General features: G+C 40.3%; 1 protein-coding gene across 1 annotated transcript in view; it reads left to right on the top strand.

The window, feature by feature from the left end:
* The window catches only part of LOC122787982 (melatonin receptor type 1B-like), a 43,994-nt gene that overhangs the window by 5,156 nt on the left and 16,934 nt on the right, over positions 1-21,904 (top strand). The window contains exons 3-4 of the mRNA XM_044054910.1: positions 21,211-21,269; positions 21,452-21,519. Of these exons, the coding sequence (XP_043910845.1) occupies positions 21,211-21,269; positions 21,452-21,519 (127 nt within the window). The remainder of the gene's footprint in view (positions 1-21,210; positions 21,270-21,451; positions 21,520-21,904) is intronic.

Here is a 21,904-nt window from a genome sequence, read left to right as displayed (position 1 = left end):
CCCCCAGCTACTAACCGTCCCATTTTGCCGTGGTGATGTACGCATGCTGAGCTGGACACTGAGACCTACCATATATCAAGAGCTACTTCAGTCTTGAATTCTCCCTCCACCTTGGTTGACTCAGTGAAGCCCACACAAAGTTTTTCCCTCAGAAGTTTTTACCCCATTGGTGGAAGTTTGGACTACTTTTGGACCCTCGCTCACTAACAGTAACTGTATGTGACTCAGTACTTATTCTATGAATCCTGCATCTGTAGCTGGGTCTTTCACTTCCAGTTCCAGCATACATCACCCCCTCCTATTCCCCTAGGAACACCTCCATTTTCATGTAGCCATACCCCCCTTTCCCCTATTTCATTTTACTGATTGCCTCCTGTAAATAGTTAGGTATAGCCTGCCAATACTGTTCTTCCTCTCTAGCTTCATTATTCAGTCCTCTGTTTTCCACTAACAGCCTCTTGTAAATAGTTAGGTAACAGTCTGCCAATTATTTCTCACATTAGCTTCTTTACTCTGTCATCTATTGAGAATATCTCAGTTGTTTCTATCTTTCCATTCTCTTCTCCCATCACCTGTTTGTACTTTTATCCCCCTCCAGTTATTGCTCGTAAAAACCTTTCCTTTATACTTTCTCCCCTGTATTTCAGCTCTGTTTTACTTACCTTATTGATTGTTTTTTTCATCCGTGCTGCGCAAGGTTTCAGGCCATCCCACTCAGTTCCCCCTTGCTTTACTCGGGCTCACTCCACTCCCCTACCCTACCCTCATTCCCACCTACCCCCACATCAATTTGATTTATAGTTACAAACCACACCCCTCAATTACCACTCGGTACTTTCCACCAACCTAATTATCTTATCACACTTCATTACACCTTCACCAAACCACAGCAACCACAGCTCAATCTCACTCTAACTAATCTTACCACAAAGACTTACTGAAATACTCCACTTACTCCATCTACTCACCCTCATAAATGGAACAATGTTTCATTGTCTACATAATCACATACTAAAATCCCTATTGTATACAGTCACAGTTATCATACTGCTCCAACTCTCACCCCTCACCACTTACCACACTCAACTGCAAAACAACATCTCCTCTCCACAGCAAACTGCAACTATAGGCTATCATGTTGTACCTCCAAACATACAGATAGCTCCATGCCTCTTCAGACCCTCCCACACTGACTGTTACCTACATAAAATACAGTCACTTAAATGCAAAACCCAGATCTCTCTGCAACATTGTATGATAATCCATAAGTTTCACAAACTCTACTTACATACACTAAATAAACTAACATGCAGCGGTGACATACACCCCAACCCTGGTCCCAACACTCTACCACTCTACCCTTTCCAGGCCCTGATCACCTTAATCCTCTTATCCATAAATACAAGGCCTCTCTCCTCTTTCTTAACCTTAACATGAGTTGTATCTTAAAGTACATGAGCTTCATGCCCTATTTGCTCTATATAAACCTGAAATTGTATTGCTGACAGAAACCTGGCTAAAACCAGAAAGCAATAACAATGAAATAACAGTACCAGGTTATAACATCATACACAAGGACAGAACTAGCAAAAGGGGTGGGGGTGTAGCACTACTATTCCAAAACCATCTCGTTTTAGAACAACCTGATGCTATTATTCCAGACATAGGAAATGCAGAAGTCACCCTTACAAGGTTAAAACTTAACCCCAATAAACACATAAATATTATAGGCTGCTACTGCCCACCAGGTAACAACATTAACAGTATGGAAAACCTACTAGAATGGATCTCATACTACCTTCCTCAAGAAAATATTTTGTTAGGAGATTTTAATATAGACTGGCTTAACTGCTCTGGCCACAATCCATCCACCCACATTAAGCTCCATGGATTTACGCAACGTATCTCATCCCCTACTAGAACTGATAAAACATACAAGTGTCAGTCCATTCTGGACTGGATTCTTATATCTGATCCCTAACTCACATCTCAAGCAGGCTGTCTGCCCGGCAGCCTTAGTGACCATCAGCCCACCTTCCTTCTTTGGAGTAGAACTCACCAAATTAACCAGACAACCTTTAGAGTAGTCAGAAACAAAAATAACTTTCAGCTAGACAACTTTATAAATGCCCTAAAATGTTGAAATTGGAAACCACTAATGCCAACTATCTCTAGATGAGGCAGTTCATTACTTTAACTCGACTTTCTTACAAATAATAAACCATCATGCACCCACCAGAACCATTAGAATAAAAGCAAAGTATGCTCCCTAGCTAACCAAGGTAACTAATTCCATTCTCAAAAACAGAAAGTATGGATACAGTTTCATAAAAACAGAACACAATCAACAAAACAAAACTATTCAGAACTCCGTAATAAAGCCAAAAAACTCATTAAACTATTATCTCCAGGAAAACATTCTCACAGCCCTCAAACATTCTGGGCCACTATGAATTCTATACTTCAACCAGGCAAATCTGCTACCCCTACACCTGCAATAGTAAACACCCATGATAATATCCCCACTCAGTTCAATAAATATTTCACCGAAACAGTTCAGGCCCTTGCAGAAACCCAAACTAACAGTTGCTGTCCTGTCCTACCACCCAGACAAAATAGCACAAACACACAAGATAATATCTCCCACTTTAGCTTGCACCCAGTGTCAACCAAATCAATTTTAAAACTCCTCCGTAAGCTTCAACCAACCACCCTGACTGCAGATAAGTTACCAGCAGAATTCTTACAGCTAGCTGCAGAAGGTATAGCTTACCCTGTTGTTATTCTAATTACTAGCTCAATATCAGAGTGTAAAGTACCTACTATATGGAAGATCTCCCACATAATACTACTACACAAGGGTGGAAACTCGATAGAACTCAATAACTATTGACCAATTGCTATTCTAACACCTTTATCAAAAATACTAGAAAGAGTTGTTCACACTCAGCCAATGGGCTACCTTCTAAAAAAAAACAGCTAATGGACTACCTTCTAAAAAACAATCTATCTAAATATCAGCATGGCTTTAGACCATTCACAGCACCACCACTGCTCTAATGTCCTTTTCCAACACAGTTAACCACCACAGAAACAAAGGACAACTAGTCTCAGCCATTTTTGTAGATCTGTCCAAAGCTTTCGATAAGTTCAACCATAAGAGACTCCTTAATACACTTTCCACTCTAAATATCAGCTCCCCCTCTATCTCATGGCTTAAAAGGTACCTATCAGGACACCAATAAGTAGTAAAATGGCAGAACCAACTATCCTCTTTCCAGTATCCTGAAGAGTCCCTCAAGGCTCCATACTTGGCCCACTGCTCTTCTCTCTATTTACCAGTCATCTCTTATCCGCCACACCCAATGTATCAGTAGTAAAATATGCTGATAACACCACCCTCATATGTTCAGCCCACACATTAGATGACCTTCACTCCCTAACCCCAAAACTGCTTCTTATTAGCTGAGACCTGGTTCACTGACTCCCAGCTTATCCTAAATCCAAATAAAACAAAACTTCTTATTTTCAGCCCTTGTAGATCAGCTCCCTCATGTGACAACGTTACCATAATGTCCAATAACAAAACCATGATCACCTCTACCTCCTACACCAAATTGTTAGGTGTAGAAATAGACAACAACCTAAGATTTGGCATTCATATACCCCAAACTATCAAGAAGGTTCACAAAAAACTTGGGCTCCTCTATCGGAACAAACAATGTCTCACTAAACACACCAAAACCACTATAGCCAGGACACATCTGTTGTCTACCCTCCTCTACACATCGCCAGTAATAACTAACCTCCACAAAGCTGACCTAAACAAATTAGAATCTTGTTATAACAAGACTGATAAATTTGCTACTGAGACCCCTTATAGGACCCATCACTGTGTATCTCAAACAACTAAACTGGCTTGAGCTGCCTCAGCTACTGAAACTCAACCAATTGTCATTGGCACACAAGCTATACTAGTACCCAAATAACACTCCAGCACTCCAAAATCTAATTATACCTTATTCTACAACAAGAACCTTAAGATCTAGTACCCAAAACTGCCTAGATCTCATCAAACATACCAATGATGCTAGGAAATCTCTCTATAGCTATTCTATTTCTAAAGATTGTAATACCCTACCTTGTCACCTGGCTTACATTAGCTCTACCACTCGATTTAAAAAGCTCCTCAAAGCACACTTTATGAATACCTGGTTATGCTTTTGTGACTCCCCAGGATAAACACTTACTTAACAACCTATTCTTCATCCTAACCCAATATGCCTTACAATGTCCATCTCTACCTATAGAACTAACCCACCTGTATTCTAGATTTTATTGTGCTCTTGTATTGATACAGAATTCTTGCTTTTATTTTGTCCCTCTCAACATTATGTTCACTAATCAATTCTGTTTTACTTTACCATCACATAGTGATTAGTACTCAGTTATGCTGCTTCACCCCCTACTACTTAGGAACAACTTAATTAGCCATAATATCTCTGCAGTTATGCTGTTTCACCCTTTACCTGCTAACACTCCTGACTAGCTTCAGCACTCCACACCATCACAATGAGTGTAACATTTCTATGTATCCCATCTATAATACTGTGTTGAGTGATGACTCTTCTAAGTGTGATTTCTATAGCAGTGTCATCAACATTGTTGTAAGAAATGCATATTATTTTACTATGTACTATGCATTTGTTTTACATTGTGTAAAATAAAGGATCCCTACTCTTTTTGATAGCTGCCTAGGGATCTTTTACATCCACCCAAACTACCACTAACTCAGAGATATGGAACCTTGGTTCTGTATCTTATTCAAAATATTATACATTCAGGAGTGCAGCACCCCACTTATGTTGCACTACATCTGCTTGTTGTGGGATTAAAACCCACAACCTTCTGCATCAAAAGTGAAGGTGCTAGCCATTATGCTACTGCCACTGCCAGTCAAGTGCATTTGTCTTATTGGTAGCTTTGGATAAACTACAATAACTTGTACAAAAATCACTAACATCAAAAGACAAGATCCAGCCATGTGTAGCACAGTTTAAATACTAGAATATTTGAGAGCATAAGAGATATTAACCACATGATAACAAATGTTAAGTCGATATGCACAATCTCTGCAGAAGTCAAAGTCATCTGACAGCTTTACATTTCTGTGCTTCATCAACAAAAATAGTGCCTGCTGTCCCTGAAGAACAAATTGCCTGTGTTGCATTATTAAAATGTGTACTAGTGATGTTTCTGTAGCATTTCCTGAACTAGCTGAACAAGATCAGCTGTGCAGTAGGGAATGGCTGGCAAACAAAGACAACAGAATTAAAGTTACTAGGCATGCAGTCCTGGAGGCCATTAAGAAGCCTAATTCAAAGTCACAGTTACTCCAGAGCACATTCTGGTTAAGTGACTTGCTCAGTAAATGAAGGTGGAAAGATTCAAACCCTGCACTGTTTATATGGGAAGAAGCTCATTAATAAGCTGAAGCTTTTGTCCTTAGCACTAACTGCCAGAGTAACAGCTTTTAACTAAATGTAAAAATCCTTTCAAATCCAATCTTGTAGAGAAGACTATATCACAATAATAAGCAACAATGACTACATAATGGATGCTGAAGATTAGATGGCTCTGATAATCATTCTAAATAATGCGGACTATGTGACCGACAAATTCTAATCCCTTTGCTGCTCCTGGAGGCTGAAAAAAAGTACTGGAAAATATATTACTGAAATGCAATATGTTTATACTGTATTACACAACCCATGCCTAATAAAGAATGAATTAATTCTTTAGTGCATTAATTAAAGCAAGGTTTTATTCAACAACCCACAAGTCATACAAAAATCAGAAATATTAATGCAGGTTGCTTTTTTGGGGAGGACGAGATTGTATGCTTGCAGGACACCTACATCTCATTTTTGACTTTCCTATGTCTCCTCTTTCATCAGAAATAGCTATCCTCTCTGATACCACTCAGTACAGGTCTGGCCTATTTGAATGGCTAACAATTCTGTATCATTGCAGCATACACCACCAGAGTCAAAAGAAAAGAATCATGGACAAATGGGGCCCTGTTCAGAGTAATGAATCAAGTCCCTTCCTACCATACCAATATCTCATTACTTGGTTGTTCTCTCTCACAGGTTCATAGGTAAGAACTAGACTAACTACTCTTGTGTGCCATTTTAAATCTAGCTAATTTCCCTTTTTGTACTTGAAAAACCTACCCCATTTGGTTGTAGATTGGCCTTACCCATCCCATGGTCAAAAATTGTACCCCTAATGAGAATAACTGGGATCATACCATAGATAATTGGAGGAGACTCATGCATGGGACAAAGCATTTAGGAGCTGCCTTTGTCCATTAGAAGTTCAAGGGGCAGTCCTGGGGTAAGCTTTCTATTTCCCACCCATAGATCTAAGTTGGGCTTGAATATAGACAAGGATGAACTTTGTTTCATGTGAATAGGGAGTCTGTTCCACAGTAGCAGTATCCCTTGCAGAAGACTTTTAGATTCTTACACCGGGCATTTCTGACGCCATTTGACTTCCTGATGTGCATTAAATCTATCAGTAATAGGTCGAAGGATGCCTTTTATGCCAGACATAGGTCACCACTTAGTGGTCTGTGGGATACTGAGTATAGTGACAGGGCTTTGAGTCAGTCCATGTCAGACATTTTTTTAGGCCTTGTATGCTTTTAGTAAGATATATCTTTGGGCATTCTAGTTGTTGTATGTGTATTGACAGATACATACCAAAGGGGGCATTATATTCAATAATTGGCCTAATGAGGGCTGAGTAAAAGGGAACAATGACATCCCTATATCTAGACACAATCCCTTTGTTTATAAGCTCTGCAATATAGAAGGACTTTCTTATAATAAGGGTCACATGTTGGTCAAAAATTAGGTCACTGTCCACATACGTTCCCAAATCCTGAAAAACCGAGTTAGCTTTTAGGGGTGTATTGATGAATCCAAACTGAGATGGATCCAGTGTTTGGAGGTTCCTTATGTCCTTTTTCCATGCTAAGTCTTTCCATAGCTTTGCGTATGATTCTGGTTAGTCTTATGGGTCTGTAATTATCTGGGTCTGTGGAAGTTCATTCCTTATGCAGGGAAGTGATTATAACTGTTTTCCATTTGCTTGGTACAAAACCTCTTTGCAGGCTGAGACTGGACAATGTTGTCAGAGGGGTGGCTAAATAATGCTTCATGTTATTAAGATGCATCCAGAAATGTTGTCCCTGGGATACATTCCCAATTACTATAAACACTGTTCAAATTGTTCATAACAGTATATGTGCTATTTACTTCTTTATTTTTATAATTATCACAGATATTTGCATTTAATTTAAAACTGATTTCAAATTTTACAGAAACAAAATGACAGACATTTTCTAAACAAAATCAAACACTCTCATATTGAAAAAGATTTACCTCAACAAACACTAAATTTCTCTTCCCTTGAATCACACATTTAGTGAAAATGTATCTGGCAACGCATTAAACTAGAAGAGACATTCTGGAAGTCATACTCAAACAGCATATACTAAAGTACTAATTACTGTCTATGTGTAGGTCAGTGTGGAGGATTAAGGTGCTTGCCCCCATACTAAAGATTCAGAGTTTGACTCAGAGCAACTTACTTAACTAGAGTATGCCCGTGTGCCCCCTGATTGGGGTATTTTTTACCATAAATAGTCTATTTTAAAGAGCAAGTGAGTAGAAAATAATTATTTTGAGATTTTTTTAAAGAGCCCATGGTTCAAACTATTTTTAAGATTACTGTTACATGGCTAGGTTGTTCCCTTTAGCCAGCACCAGGCCCTAAGCAGCTGCCTAGGTTGTCTTGTGCTGGATCCTGCCTTGCATGGGAGAGTTTACCCATATCATCAACATTATAGCTGTTGACCAAATGCCACCTGTTTTTTAGTGCCCTAATTTATTGTGCCCATATCCATATTGCATGTGGTACTGCTGTTGCTTCTTTGTTGCCAGACTGCCTAACCAGCTCTTCCACTGCTGCTCCAGCTATTATGTTGGACCTTGCTAGGATGTTTACCTACTGCTGCAGGTGTTTCTATAGTGTCATATTATACAAAATGACACACACCACAGTGATCTTTTTACAGATGTTTGGAGTATGTCATAGCTCCTGTCTGATGTGTCAGTGCAGTGAAAGCAATCTTTCCACTTTTCCAAACACATGCTCTCTGACATTATGGGTAGTGTTCTATGTCATCCTTGCCAAGACCTCAGTGTTGCAGATGGTGGTTAACATATATTAATATATATTGAATGCAACACACCGTTATATGTGCCCTGCTCCCTACTTGCATGGTATGTGTATATGCTGCCTGGTTTAGCCTACCTATCAGTGCGGTTACCTACTAGATGACCATGTGTGATGTCCCCACTCATGAACTATTGACCTGTGTCATCTGTCTGAATATTGGGAGCTGCCAGGATGTGTACAGCCATATAAATATATAATGTAATGGGCATTATACGCAACCTACCAATTGAGGGAATAGAAGCCCTTCCTACTGATGTATCTTAGTCCCTGTCGACCAGGCTAGCACTTCATGGCAATGTGTGTACAATCTGTCTTTCTCAGGACTTCAGGTATATGGGCTATGCTGTAAAATGCTGAAAAATAATCCCATAGTGGTGTTTCTATCCTCTTTTGGTTTTGGGGTGCCCAGATATGTACTTCTCATGCTGCAGCATAACGTCATTGATGTGGTATAGGATATGCAAGGCTGATACCTATAATATGCCTAGAGTGTCCCCTGTAGGTTGCCTGAAGGTCACTGTAGATACACATATCTTTGAGCCCACTGGGATGGACAATCCATTCTTCCCTCTTGATTCTGCTTTAGGGCACACAGTTTGTATAGGTATCATATGGTCTCCCTGCCTAGCTAGTATTGGTCCACTGTCTGCTGGTCCATGATGCTCTGATATGTAAAGTGCTAATGATACCATCTGTGAAGATATACATGGAGAGCACTAGCTCCACTGAAGATCACTAACACATATTGTTTGGCAATAGTTGCTGCTACTTCTAGCATATTCATAGATCTGTACACCAAAAACTCCTGGTGTTCAGAACAGGTTGGCTGTTTATACATTTCTGAATCAGTCCACCACCTTTGATGTCATCATTTGTATAATTCATGTGTCTCATTTGCATGGGATTCCCTATTGTCATGCATTTCTATGTTCTGAAGTTTCTTTGATCTTAGGACCTCAGGGATATGGACTGTGCTGTAAAACAATCCCATAATGGTGGGACACCCATAATATGCCTAAAGTAGCCCTCCTGTAAGATGCCTGAAGGACCCTATAGCTACACATAACTTTGTGCCAACTTCACTCAATCCCATAGTGATGCTACACCTGTAATATGCCTAAAGTATTCCCCCATATACATTGATTTCTTTATTACTCACACAAAAGATTTAGCGCTTTTGTCTGGTGTATAACAAACTGACTTCATGACAGTCTAAGATTTAGATTCTGATGAAGTTTGTTTGTTATACACCAAACAAAAGTGCTGAATCTTTTGTGTGAGTAATAAAGAATTCAGTTTTCCTTCATCTGGCTGGCTGCATCTTTGTTTTCATCTGTTTGTTGTTGGTTCCTGGTGGATTTGTGATGTTTGTACCTGGTCTCCCATGTAAGTTGCCTGAAGGTCCCTGCAGATACACATACTTTTGTGCCCACTTCATTCCCCCACTCCACGTTAGTAATATGTGCTAACCCTAACCCTGCCCCTAACCCTAACAAGCAGCATGCCTTAAAAAGCCCTTCTCATGACACTACCACAGCACCAGACAGCTCAGACATGCACTACTTGTGCACACAAGCACACATGTATGCATGCACGCAGCCCCCCACACACATACACACACCCCCACCCCCACCCCACACATACATGCACGCTACATCTAACCTGTACACACTTGCACAAATACTAAATCTATCTCTTAATTAAACCTTGTCATAACCCTAAAACAGTCACATGAATACACACACACACACACACACACACACACACACACACACACACACACACACACACACACACACAAGACGCACACTGCATGCACACACACACACACACACACACACACACACACACACACACACACACACACACACACACACACACACACACACACACACACACACACACACACACACACACTACATCTAACCTCTAGCACACCTGCACACACTTGCACAGACACTAAATCTATCTCTTAACTAAACCTTGTCATAACCCTAAAACAGTCACATGAATACACACACACACACACACACACACACACACACACATACACACACACACACACACACACACACACACACACACACACACACACACACACACACACGCACACACACACACACACACACACACACACACACACACACACGCTACATCTAACCTCTAGCACACCTGCACACACTTGCACAAACACTAAATCTATCTCTTAACTAAACCTTGTCATAACCCTAAAACAGTCACATGAATACACACACACACACACACACACACACACACACACACACACACACACACACACGCACACACACACACACTAAATGCATCCTGTAACCTATCCCACACCCTAACCTTAAAGCATTTACTCTTGCCCTTTACCTTTGTTGACCAACAAGAACTCACCCAAATCAGTATTCGCACAAATGCTCTTTCACTCAGTAATTACAACAGGTCACTAGCGCTGCACATACATGCTTCATCCAAAGCAGCTGTAACCATATATATGCATGTATGTATGTATGTATGTGTACAGACTCACTAAATTGGCATACATCACATCAACCACAAATAGTCGAAAATCAAATAATGGAAAAATAAAAAAAGAAACAATGTTTTATGAAAGGGGGAAACCTCCTGCATTCTGAGCATCCCTTTTACTTAGATACCAATTCAAACACTGCAAAACTATGGGGAAAGGGCAAAATCACACTCCCACTATTTTGCAATCTCAGAGTTGTCTACCATGATTTATAGGGTCTAGTTAGGTTTCCCTTGATTCTGTATAGGAAACTGCTTATTGTGTCATCTGCTCTCATGGAACCTATGCTTTTAATTTTAGTTCTGTCAGCAGTAGTCATGTCTACCCTCATTCAATGGAATTCTTATTTCTTTGCTTACTGTGAAGTTTGCTCAAAATTTTAATGCAAGTACATTTGTGGTAACTTGCAACATTCATAGTATCCCTTTCAGGTTTTCATTGTAAAGAATGCCTAATTATTTCTTTCAAATTCTGAAACCAAACTGAGTTCATAAATGGATTTGGAACATGTACTTTATTTAATCTAAACCTGTTTTTACGACTGATATATTTTTAAAGTCCAAGCAATATCTCATTTTTTTCTGGTATATGTTTTCTTAATTCTGAGTTTTCAACAAAGTTTTTTTCTGTTATTTTTGTCTTCATGCCTGCAGACCATCAGACCTCCTCTAATGGGTCATGAAACATTTCATTCTCCCAATGATGGGGAATCCCCAGAATGAGGGCAAGATGGAACCAGAGGGACTGTTATCCAGGCAACCATGGAGGATGTTTGTGGCCTCACCAGCATCCTGGGAATGGCAGCCTTTCTTGTTAATCCCTAACAATAACCTGGTGGCTGATATGCTTACCTATGTTACCAGAGTAAACACCTTCCCATTGTGTGTGCATACTACCACTCATATGTGGTGAGGACTACCATTACTGGCTTGGAAGCACCAACCCAACTTCCTTGATCCTGGCCATTTGCTCATTTGGTGGTAACTGGATAACTGGAACCACCATTTCCTTTTCCCCAGGATTGGTGAGCTGACATTAACTGATCCACTGCTTGAACTTGAGTCATCTGGGGCATAGCAGGACTCCTTGATTCTATGTAGAAAACTGCTAGTTTTGTTGTCTGCTCCCATGGAACCTAGAGATGCCTCTGCCATAGATTTTTTGTTGAGTTTACCAGTGTATCTGCATCTTACTAGTATGTACTAATGAAGGCAGGACCTAAAAATATCATGGAGCTCACTGACAGTATCCTGAGCAGACTTATTAAGAGCATTGCTAGCGGCATTCCAGCATGTATTCATAAATACTTCATTTATTGTATCATAGTTTCCATCTGTAACTTTTTGGAAGCTCAAAGGTTCAATTCCTTTCATAGGTTCATAGGTTCATAGGTCGGTACTAGGTTATCAGCCCAAGGGCCTACGTAAGCCTAGCCAGCAAGGTTCCATAGCTTACGCCACCCAAGAAAGTTATTTTCCTGTGTCACTTGTCCAGCAGAGACACAAAAGTGATCCCCGGGGTGTATTTCCTATTTCCCATCCGCTCATCAAGATTTTTCTTGAAGAGTGCTAATGAAGAACTTTGCTTGACATAGATGGGTAGCTTGTTCCAGAGTATAAGAAGTCTCTGGGACATGAATCTATCCCTCCAGCTTGTCCTGTTTATTGTGGTGACAATTTTTAGGTCCCTATAGCGTGTAGCTCGGAGGGATTGGGATTTCTTTAGGTGTAGCATGTCTAACAGCTCTGGGTTTGACATAGCTTTATATGTTAGGCAGAGATCACCTCGGAGTAGAGGATATGCTACGGAGTAAAGCTGGAGTTTTTTGAGGCAGTCAGTGTAGGGCGTTTGTTTGAGGCCAGTAATCCTCTTTGTGAGGTACTTCTGTGGCCTTTCCAGCTGCAGATGTCTTGTGAGGTACATTCTAAAAGGGGCGTTGTACTCTATAATGGGTCTAATGAGTGACGAGTAGAGGGGAACAATGACCTCTTTTTTCCTGGATGAGAACCCTTTTATGATGAGGTCTGCCATGTAGAAGGACTTTCTGACTACTGTGGCGATGTGACTATCAAAGGAGAGACTACTGCCCACCTGGGTCCCAAGGTCTCTTATCACACATTCGGTGTTAAGTAGATTGCTGCCTATGTGGTAGTTCATGGGTACAGAGTTTTTACCAAAGGGGATGACATTGCACTTTTTGGCATTGCGCTTGAGGCCATGGCTCTGACACCAGGTATCTGTCTCAGTGAGGCCCTTCTGTAGGATGTCCACATCATTTGGGGACTTGACTATGGTTCCTAGTTTGCAGTCATCTGCGAACTTCGTTAGCCAGAGGCCTTCTGTGTTAGCCTGTACTTCAGAGAAGTAGATACCAAACAGGAGAGGTCCCAGGATGGAACCCTGTGGTACTCCACTTGTCACTGCTTTGAGGTCAGATTTGGAGTCTGCAACTTTTACAGTGTGGGTTCTGTCAGTGAGCCAGTTGGCAACCCATCTTGTGACGTAGGGATCAATACCTAGTTTAGTGAGTTTAGCTATAATTCCAGAATTGGGGATGGTGTTGAAAGCCTTGGTGAGGTCAAGATAGGCTGTGTGAACCACCTTACCCTCATCCACGGCTTTGGTGACTGCCTCAAAGAAGTCGATCAGGTTCAGGAGGCATAATCTGTCTTTCACAAACCCAAACTGGGTGGGATCCAGAGTTTGGAGGTTACAAATGTCTTTGTTTATTAGTTCTATGATGATACGTTCCATGGCCTTGCAGACCAGGCTTGTCAGGCTAATAGGTCGATAGTTACTGGGAATAGTGGTGGCTCCCCCTTTGTGGAGTGGGATAACTGTTGCTGTGCACCATTCTGTGGGCACAAAGCCTGACGCGAAGCTAATATTGAACATGGTGCTTAAGTGGGGAGCCAGTTCGTTCTGAAGTTTGTGTAAAACGCAGCCTGGGATGTTGTCCAGTCCCATGGATGCTGTGTTTTTGCCTTTAGAGAGTGCAGCTTTTACCTGCGTAGTTGTGATTACAGGGACTCTGCATTCTTCCTGTATAGATATGGGCCCTTTAGGGGTGAGAGGGGGGTAAAGTTAGCACTGAACCTATCTGCCAGGATGTTGGCAATATCAGTTGGTTCTGTAATTTTCATGCCGTTGTGCTGTAACTCAGAGCAGATCTGGGTGTTGCCATCTAGATTCTTGACATAGCTATAGAATGCTTTGTGGTTGTCCTTGGATTTAGTGGCGATTTTGTTTTCGTAGATAGCTTTGGAGGATCTTATAAGGGATCTCAGCTTCTTACTGAGGCTGACCAGGGAGCTCCTCCACTCATGGGATTTTACTCTCTTTTGCAACAGATTCTTCCTTCTGTTGTACAGTTTGTTTATGGCAGGGGACCACCAGATTGGCTTTCTTTTTTTGGAGGATAGCATCTTGGTTCTGTTTGGGATAGCACGATCCATGGACTCGTGCAAGTACTTATAGAGTGCATTTGTGTAGAATTCAGCAATTGTAACCATATTGTCCATCTGCATGGGTGTCATGAAGTTCACCACTTCTGTCTTAAGAAGCATGAAGTTGGCATTGGGGAAATTTTTTAATGTGGTTTCCTTAATGGGGGGTGGGGGTGGGATGTGGATATCAAGGGCGATAAGCTTATGGTCGGATCGGACCAACGAGGAGTTGACTTCAGGTGTAGAACACTGGTCACTCATGTTGGTAATGACTAGGTCTAGGATATTGTTGCCCCTGGTGAGGGTATGGATAAGTTGATCTAGGGCATTGGAGTTTATGAATTCAGAAAGCGTTGAGCTAAGGAGTTGGTACATGAGTAGTTTTCGCAGTTAATGGTGGGGTAGTTGAAGTTGCCTATTATTAGGGTGTTTGGTTGAATCCTAATATTTTCCAGTATATCAAGAAAAGAGGAGCGGGAATCCTGGGGCATGGTGGGGGATCTGTAGCAAGCTACAATTTGGATTGCAGTTTTGCCCAGAGTTAGTTGCACTTGGATAACCTCGGATGTATCCTGATCTTATTTAGAGTTTTTTGTACTTTCCTTTTGGTGAGAGTTTTCTTTAACATTAAGGAAATGTTGAGATAGAATGTATGTTTAATTTTAACATGATGAAGACCATATAGACTAAGAAGCAAATAAACTGTTCATGTTGCAACATATTTCATCATGAATTTAACTGCAGATTCAGAGCTCAACTGTCTTTTTGACACGATGAATAATGAGACGTGCAGCATGCATAAAACTAGGCCTCTAGTTCATGTAAACCAAGTAATACAGTCGATTACTAGTGTATACTGAGCTTATTATGTTACAAAGTTTAGTTTTGTTTTAAGGTAAAATATTTAGGTTACTCTTTATCCATACTCACCTCAAAGTTGCTGTTGCTAAACCTCAGTAATAATGTGTCACCTGATAATTCATAGTAGGTTATTTGTATGTCAGTGCTATAATTTTAATCCCAATTTGCTACTTTAAGGATTTTTCTTTTTTATTTTACATTTTTATTTTACATTTGTTAACCGGGCTAGTCCAACTGGATACATGTCCATTTTCAGTGGAGGCCCGAGGAGAAAAGCTCCGCTAACTACTACTTAACAAGTTAAAAAATATACAGAATTATGCAATAAAAAGAAAACATTTGCTTTAAATTTCTTCCAGAATGTATAGACACAAGAGTACAATATGAGACTTAGCAGGTGAATAAGATTAGATATTTTACTTAGTTACAGTATTACTACATTATACGTGAGAAGCAAAATTAGATTTATCTCTAATAATAGAGAGAGAGAGATAGGAATAGTTAAGAAGTGGAAGTTGTGGTATACTAGAGTTATGGGGAGAAGGAGAGGGAGGTCAGAAGAAAGGAAGGAGGGAAAAAAGAAAGAAGTTGGCCAGGGTTATAGCAAGAGCATAGCCAGTGGTTGGTTAGGAAGATTTTGAGTTTGTTTTTAAATAGTGGAATTGAGGTCAGGGATGTGAGGTCTGGTGGTAGTTGATTCCAAATTTTGCCAACTGAGTTGGAAAATGTGGAGTCACCTGCTATGTTATTTGATAGAGAAGTTTGAATCAGTACTTTGTTAGAGGAGCGAAGGTTCTTCAAATTGGTATAGGGTTTAATAAGGGTGGAGAGCATTGGTGTGTTCTCTAGGTGATGAAGGGCTTTGTGGGCAATTGTAAGTTGATAGTATTGTATTAGGTGGGGTAGTTCCAGCCAACCTAGTTTTGTGAGATTCAAGCAATGGTGAGTCCTATATGGAGAGGCTGTTGCAAATCTGGCAATGTTGTTGTATGATGTGGCTAGTTTATTGAGATTATACTTAGAAAGATTAGTGTATATGGGGGAAGCATATAATAGGGTAGAGATTAAGTGGATTCTGGCTATATTAGATCTGGCTTCAGGAGTTAAGCAAGATTTGATTCTGTAGAGAGAACCTAGTTTTCTGTTAGTTGTTTTTATTGTTGAGTTAATATGAAAGTCAAATTTTAGTTGGTTGTCAATAGTAATACCCAAAAGTTTGGTTGTTTGGTCTGGAGTGATGAGGGTGCCATTATTGGATGTGAGTGTGAAATCTATTGAGGGAGACAGGTGTGTGGGTGGAAAGATGAGAAGTTTGGTTTTCTTGGGGTTGAGGAGGAGACAATGATTAGCGAACCATTGCTCTATGGTGATGAAGATTTTTTGTGTGAGGGAGTGAAGTTCAGTCTGAGTTGAGGCTGAGCAAATGATGGTAGTGTCATCTGCATATTGAATACAGGTAGATAGAGGTGTGGATAGATGAATGTCATTTATAAAAATGGAAAACCGAAGAGGACCTAAGATGGAGCCCTGAGGGACTCCTATAGAGGTGGGGAGAAGATCAGAGAGATGGTTGTCCCAGAGAACTGCCTGTTTGCGATTTTTGAGATAGGATGTGAACCAGTTTAATGCAAGATTGTCCAGAGAGAGGGATTTTAAACGATGTAAGAGGAGTTGGTGATTAACCATGTCAAAGGCTTTTGACAGGTCAACAAAGAATGCTGAAGAGGGAGTATTATTGTTGCGATTTTTGTTTATAGAGTCTATGAAGGATAGTAAGGCTGTGGTAGTACTGTGGCATGGTCGAAAGCCATGTTGGCAGTTAGCTAGGAGACTGAAGTTTAGTAGGTGGTTAAGTAACTGTTTGTGGATGCATTTCTCCATTATTTTTGCAAGAGGGGATAGTAAAGCTATGGGGCGGAAGTTAGAATACTCCGTAGAGTCACCTCCTTTGAAAAGGGGGATAATATGTGAGATTTTCCATACTGAGGGGATAGTACTTTCCTTTAAGGTCCTATTAATCAATACAGAGATGGGGTAGGCTATAGCTTTTGCACTTAGTTGGAGGTATTCTGCTGGTAATTTGTCAGCTGAGGGGGTTGTTGGTTTACGTTTTTGAAGTAAGGACAATATATAGGAGGTGGGTATAGCTTTAAGATGAAATGGGGGGGTGGAGCTAGGGGTTAATATTTTGGAGGTATCAGGGTTTTGTTGGTTAGCTGGTTTTAGTATAGCTGAAGTAAAGAAGGTATTAAAGGCATTAGCTGTTTGGAAAGGAGAGTCAGGGTTAGAGCCTAGTGGATTAGGTGTGACAGCTTTGGGAGGGGATAGCAGTGTGTTAATAGCGGTCCAAAATTTATGTGGTTGGTGAAGGGAAGATTGTTGTAGTTGAGTATAGAAGTTTCTTTTAGGATGGCTTGTTTTGTCATATTTCTTTTTTGTTTAAAAGTGAGATGATCAGTTATGTTTTTAGTGGTTCGCCATTTAGTCCAGGCTTTATTTCTATAAAGTATTAGTTGTCTGGTTGTGTTTGAGAGCCATTTGGCTGTCTTAGCTTTCATTCGTATTGAACGCAAGGGGGCATGGTGTTCAAGGATGTTGAGAAAAGTATTATTGAAATGGTTAACAGCATCATCTATAGGGAGAGCTTTAAGAGATGACCAGTTAACTTGCATAAGTTCATTCTGAAACAGATTGGGGTCAAAATGTTTTTTACTACGGGAGAATCGAACTTGGGTTGGGATAGAAAATCTAGTTTTATGTCTGATAATATAGGTTAGGGAGTGATCGCTGAGGTCATCTGGGAGGGTTCCTGTTGCATATTTTTCCTGGGGACTATTCGTTAAGATCCAGTCAAGTATGGTTTCTTTATTATTACATTTGTTTGTTCTTGTTGGGGAGGTTATGTTTTGTGTGAAGCCATGGAGGTTAATAAGGTTAGATGGATTAGCATGATTACATAAGTTCCAGTCAATATTAAAGTCTCCTAGGAGTATAGTTTCCTGTAGGAGGTTAAGTGAAAGCCAGTTAGTAGGTCTTCTAATATGGTAAGATTTTTGCCAGGGGGAATATAGGTACAGATAATATTAATAGTTTTGTGAGGGTTGAGTTGAAGTTTTGAAATAATAATTTCAACATTAGTGTCAGTTGGGAGGGTATGATTTGTTTTACTTATTTGCAATCCGGCTTTATAAAATATAGCTACGCCGCCACCTTTTTTGTTTAAGCGGTCTTGTCTGAGGATATTGTAGCCAGGGGGGACTATTTCATTATCTTTTATTGAAGGTTTAAGCCATGTTTCAGTTAGACAGAGAATGTCAAACTGTTGGACATCTAGAAGAGCATGGATTAGTGGAATTTTATTACAAATGCTACGTATGTTTAGATGGGCAATGAGTGATTTTGGGGGTTTAGTTGATACTGTTGGCTTTGTATTAACTGGTTGTGAGTTAGTTGGTAGTGAGGATGGGACAGGGCCGGGGTTGGGGTGTATGTCTCCATCTATCAATGAGCAAATTAATATAAGGTTATAAAATTGTGGGGGTTTGCAGTAGTAAATATCATGTTTTTTATGGTTATGAATAAAGTATTTAGTGTGAGAGAGACGGTGATATTTAGGTTGGAGATAAGAGGTTTTGTAGATGGCACTGAGATAGTTTATGGATGTAGTAGGGGGAGTAGATAATGTATGTTTACGTGGGATGGTAAGAGTTGAGGGTAAGGGATGTTCGTAGGAGGTTGAGAGATAGGTAGAGGTGAGAGTAGTTAGAAGAGTTAGTAGTAGTAGAGGTTAGTAATGGTTAGGCATGTTAATTAGAATTGGAGTGAGTGGCTTGAGAAGATATGGTCTAGAGAGTAAAGAGGAAGGGGGAGGGAGGAGAGTATTATAGATGGGGTAGGGACAGGAACTAGAGGGGGGGAGGAGAGTATTATGGATAGGGTGGGGACAGGAAGTGGTTGTGATTGGTTCTGAAGAAGGGAGGGGTGTGTCTATGTGGGGATAAATGTAGAGGTTGCAGGGGCGGGTGATATTTGGGGGCAGGGAGGGGAGCGGAGTGAGCCCGAAGGGCGAACGGAGCGGGAAGACACAACAGAGTTGTAGATGTACAGAGAAGACAATCAGTAAGGTGGAGAAACAAGCAGGTAAGTTAGTAGCAGGTATCGTAAATGTAATAAATGTAAGGTGTGGTGAAGTGCAGGTTTGTAGCAGAAAAGTAAAATAGAGGAGAGATATGGCAGGGGCCAGAGAGAAAGAAAAGAGCAGTTAAGAGCTAGGAGATCCAGGTACAAGACAAAGGTACTGAAGAGTAAAGGAGTAAGTAAATAGGCAGTAAACCAAGTCATAGAAGGATGCCACCTAGTGGCCAGCAGGTATAAATTAGGGTTATTCAGGTAAGAAAGGGGTAAATGGGGAAAAATAGTAAGGGAAAAGAAGTGCTAGGGGAATAAGAGAGGATGTTTACACTGGTGACTATGGGGGTGTAATAGATAAGGGTCTGGAGAAGTATAGAGTTAAGAACTAGGGCTGTTGGCTGCTGGCAGTCCTGGGCAGGTAGCTAGAGTAAGATACTCAGGTCAGAAGATTTGGATTTAAACATGTATAAGTCACATACTTTTACAGTCTCTTTTGTATGAAACCATCGAAGATAACAGGGTTGGGGCTTAGTTGACACAAATGCTGGTCTTCCAAGAGGGCAGAGTCACTTGCGTAGGTGATTGCAGGGTCCAGTTAGTCAATTTTACAGTCTCTTTTGTATGAAACCATCGAAGATAACAGGGTTGGGGCTTAGTTGACACAAATGCTGGTCTTCCAAGAGGGCAGAGTCACTTGCGTAGGTGATTGCAGGGTCCAGTTAATCAATTTTACAGTCTCTTTTGTATGAAACCATCGAAGATAACAGGGTTGGGGCTTAGTTGACACAAATGCTGGTCTTCCAAGAGGGCAGAGTCACTTGCGTAGGTGATTGCAGGGTCCAGTTAGTCAATCTGAGTAACCGTCCAGCACCAGGTTCGGGACGTGTAGCAGCCAAGCAGCGTGTTGGGAAGAAAGATCTTCCCAAACATCTTTTCTTCTGTAAGATTTGCAGTAGATAAAGGTATGTATCTGTAACTTGTGATAGGAATTCTGATGGCATGTTATAAATACACTATTGATTAATCTCAAATAAGAACTGCTCTGTTACAGCCATATGGTGGATGCATGCTTTAAAAGAATGTATTACAAGAAGGATTACAGACTGTAAAATCTGTCATATATAGAGTGATTTAGATATCTTGGATTACACTCCATAAATTATAGATGGCTGAGGAGTAAGCTCCACTTAGTTTACAGGATGTTACATAATAAAGAGCTGAGAGCTGTACTAAATATTGAGCTTATCCAGTCAGGAAACTGTTGAATGAGCAGTAGTGCTGCATGCAAAATCGATATATGTAGATCAACTAAAAGACTGAGGTTGATAATACCGTCATTTGTCAGGTTATGGGATAAGTTACCATTAGCTATTAGATACAGCTCCTCATTGGATTTGTATAAAAATCTTTAGATAACTGCATGACTACTATGGATTCCAAGTCTCTATCTTGATATGGGTCTATGGGCCTCAATACAGTAATAAAAAACTATGGAACTAGTAGCCAATCTCATACTTGAAACCTTATTGTTGGTAATCTAGCACATGGTATTAATAGAGCAGCCATTTTATAACTGTTAGAGAAGTTCCCACAGAAAAAGCTTCAGGTGATCTCATGTATGACTACTAGCGACAAGAAGGAACAAGTTTAAGACTAAGAGCTTTGTCTGAAAGGGAGCCACCATTTAGACTTACAAGAATTGCTACAGAAGGACAGGATGATCATGACAGGAAATTAAGATGAAGTAATTCCTACAAGAGAACACTCAAGACATAAATAGTCAGATGTCATGTGGTAACAATTGTATGTAAATCATGACTGCTTAAAGGAACCATTAAGAATACCTGTCTCTGGAAATTTAATGCCCTGTGACTTCAGAATTTGGCAAAATGCTTTAAATTCTTCATAATGAATTCAATAATTCAGAACCCAAGTTATGATATTGTAAAAGCAACAGATAAATGGCAGTACATGGATTTTCTCAGGTAAGTATATTTATTTGAAGTAGTGTCAGGAATATACCATTTTTGTACTTCACCTTAACTGGTGTGTTGGACTTTGAAGCATCTGACTTTGAAAGGATATACTTGTAGTAGGGCAGACAAGAAGGAAACTGTGAAGAATGTCACATTTAGGTACTTTAAGCAGTTCTAATTCTGACATGTAGGGATAAAGCAGTGAATGACACATGGGCGAATGAAATTCGATTAGCAGATCAGGTACCTGCAGGAGATGGTAAGGCATGAAAGAAGAATAACAAGACACTGTGTGCTCCACTCTCATCAGGGGAAGAATGTGCTAGTGCAATTATGGGATATTTATGGAAGTCCTGGTGGAGTCTAAGTCTCAGAATATCATTTGCCTAAACATACGGGCAGGCGGGTCTATATTATAACATCGAAGTCTAAAAACTTCAAATGTGATAATATCGAACCCATTCAATCAAAACACCAGAAAACTGAACAGTCAGAATAGAGAATTTTTTCCCAGGGAAAAAAATTTGCTGTTCCGACAAACCTACACACAACTCAAGCACACCAAAATAAATAATCCACACACATACACTTCATGAAACCTTACAGTAAACCAGAAATACGCCACTAGTTACCCACTTACCTTA

The sequence above is a fragment of the Protopterus annectens genome, chromosome 13.part0 (assembly GCF_019279795.1).
Source record: "Protopterus annectens isolate FY-2018-M chromosome 13.part0, PAN1.0, whole genome shotgun sequence".
Lineage (NCBI taxonomy): Eukaryota > Metazoa > Chordata > Ceratodontiformes > Protopteridae > Protopterus > Protopterus annectens.
This window is presented reverse-complemented; position numbering and strand designations above follow the sequence as displayed.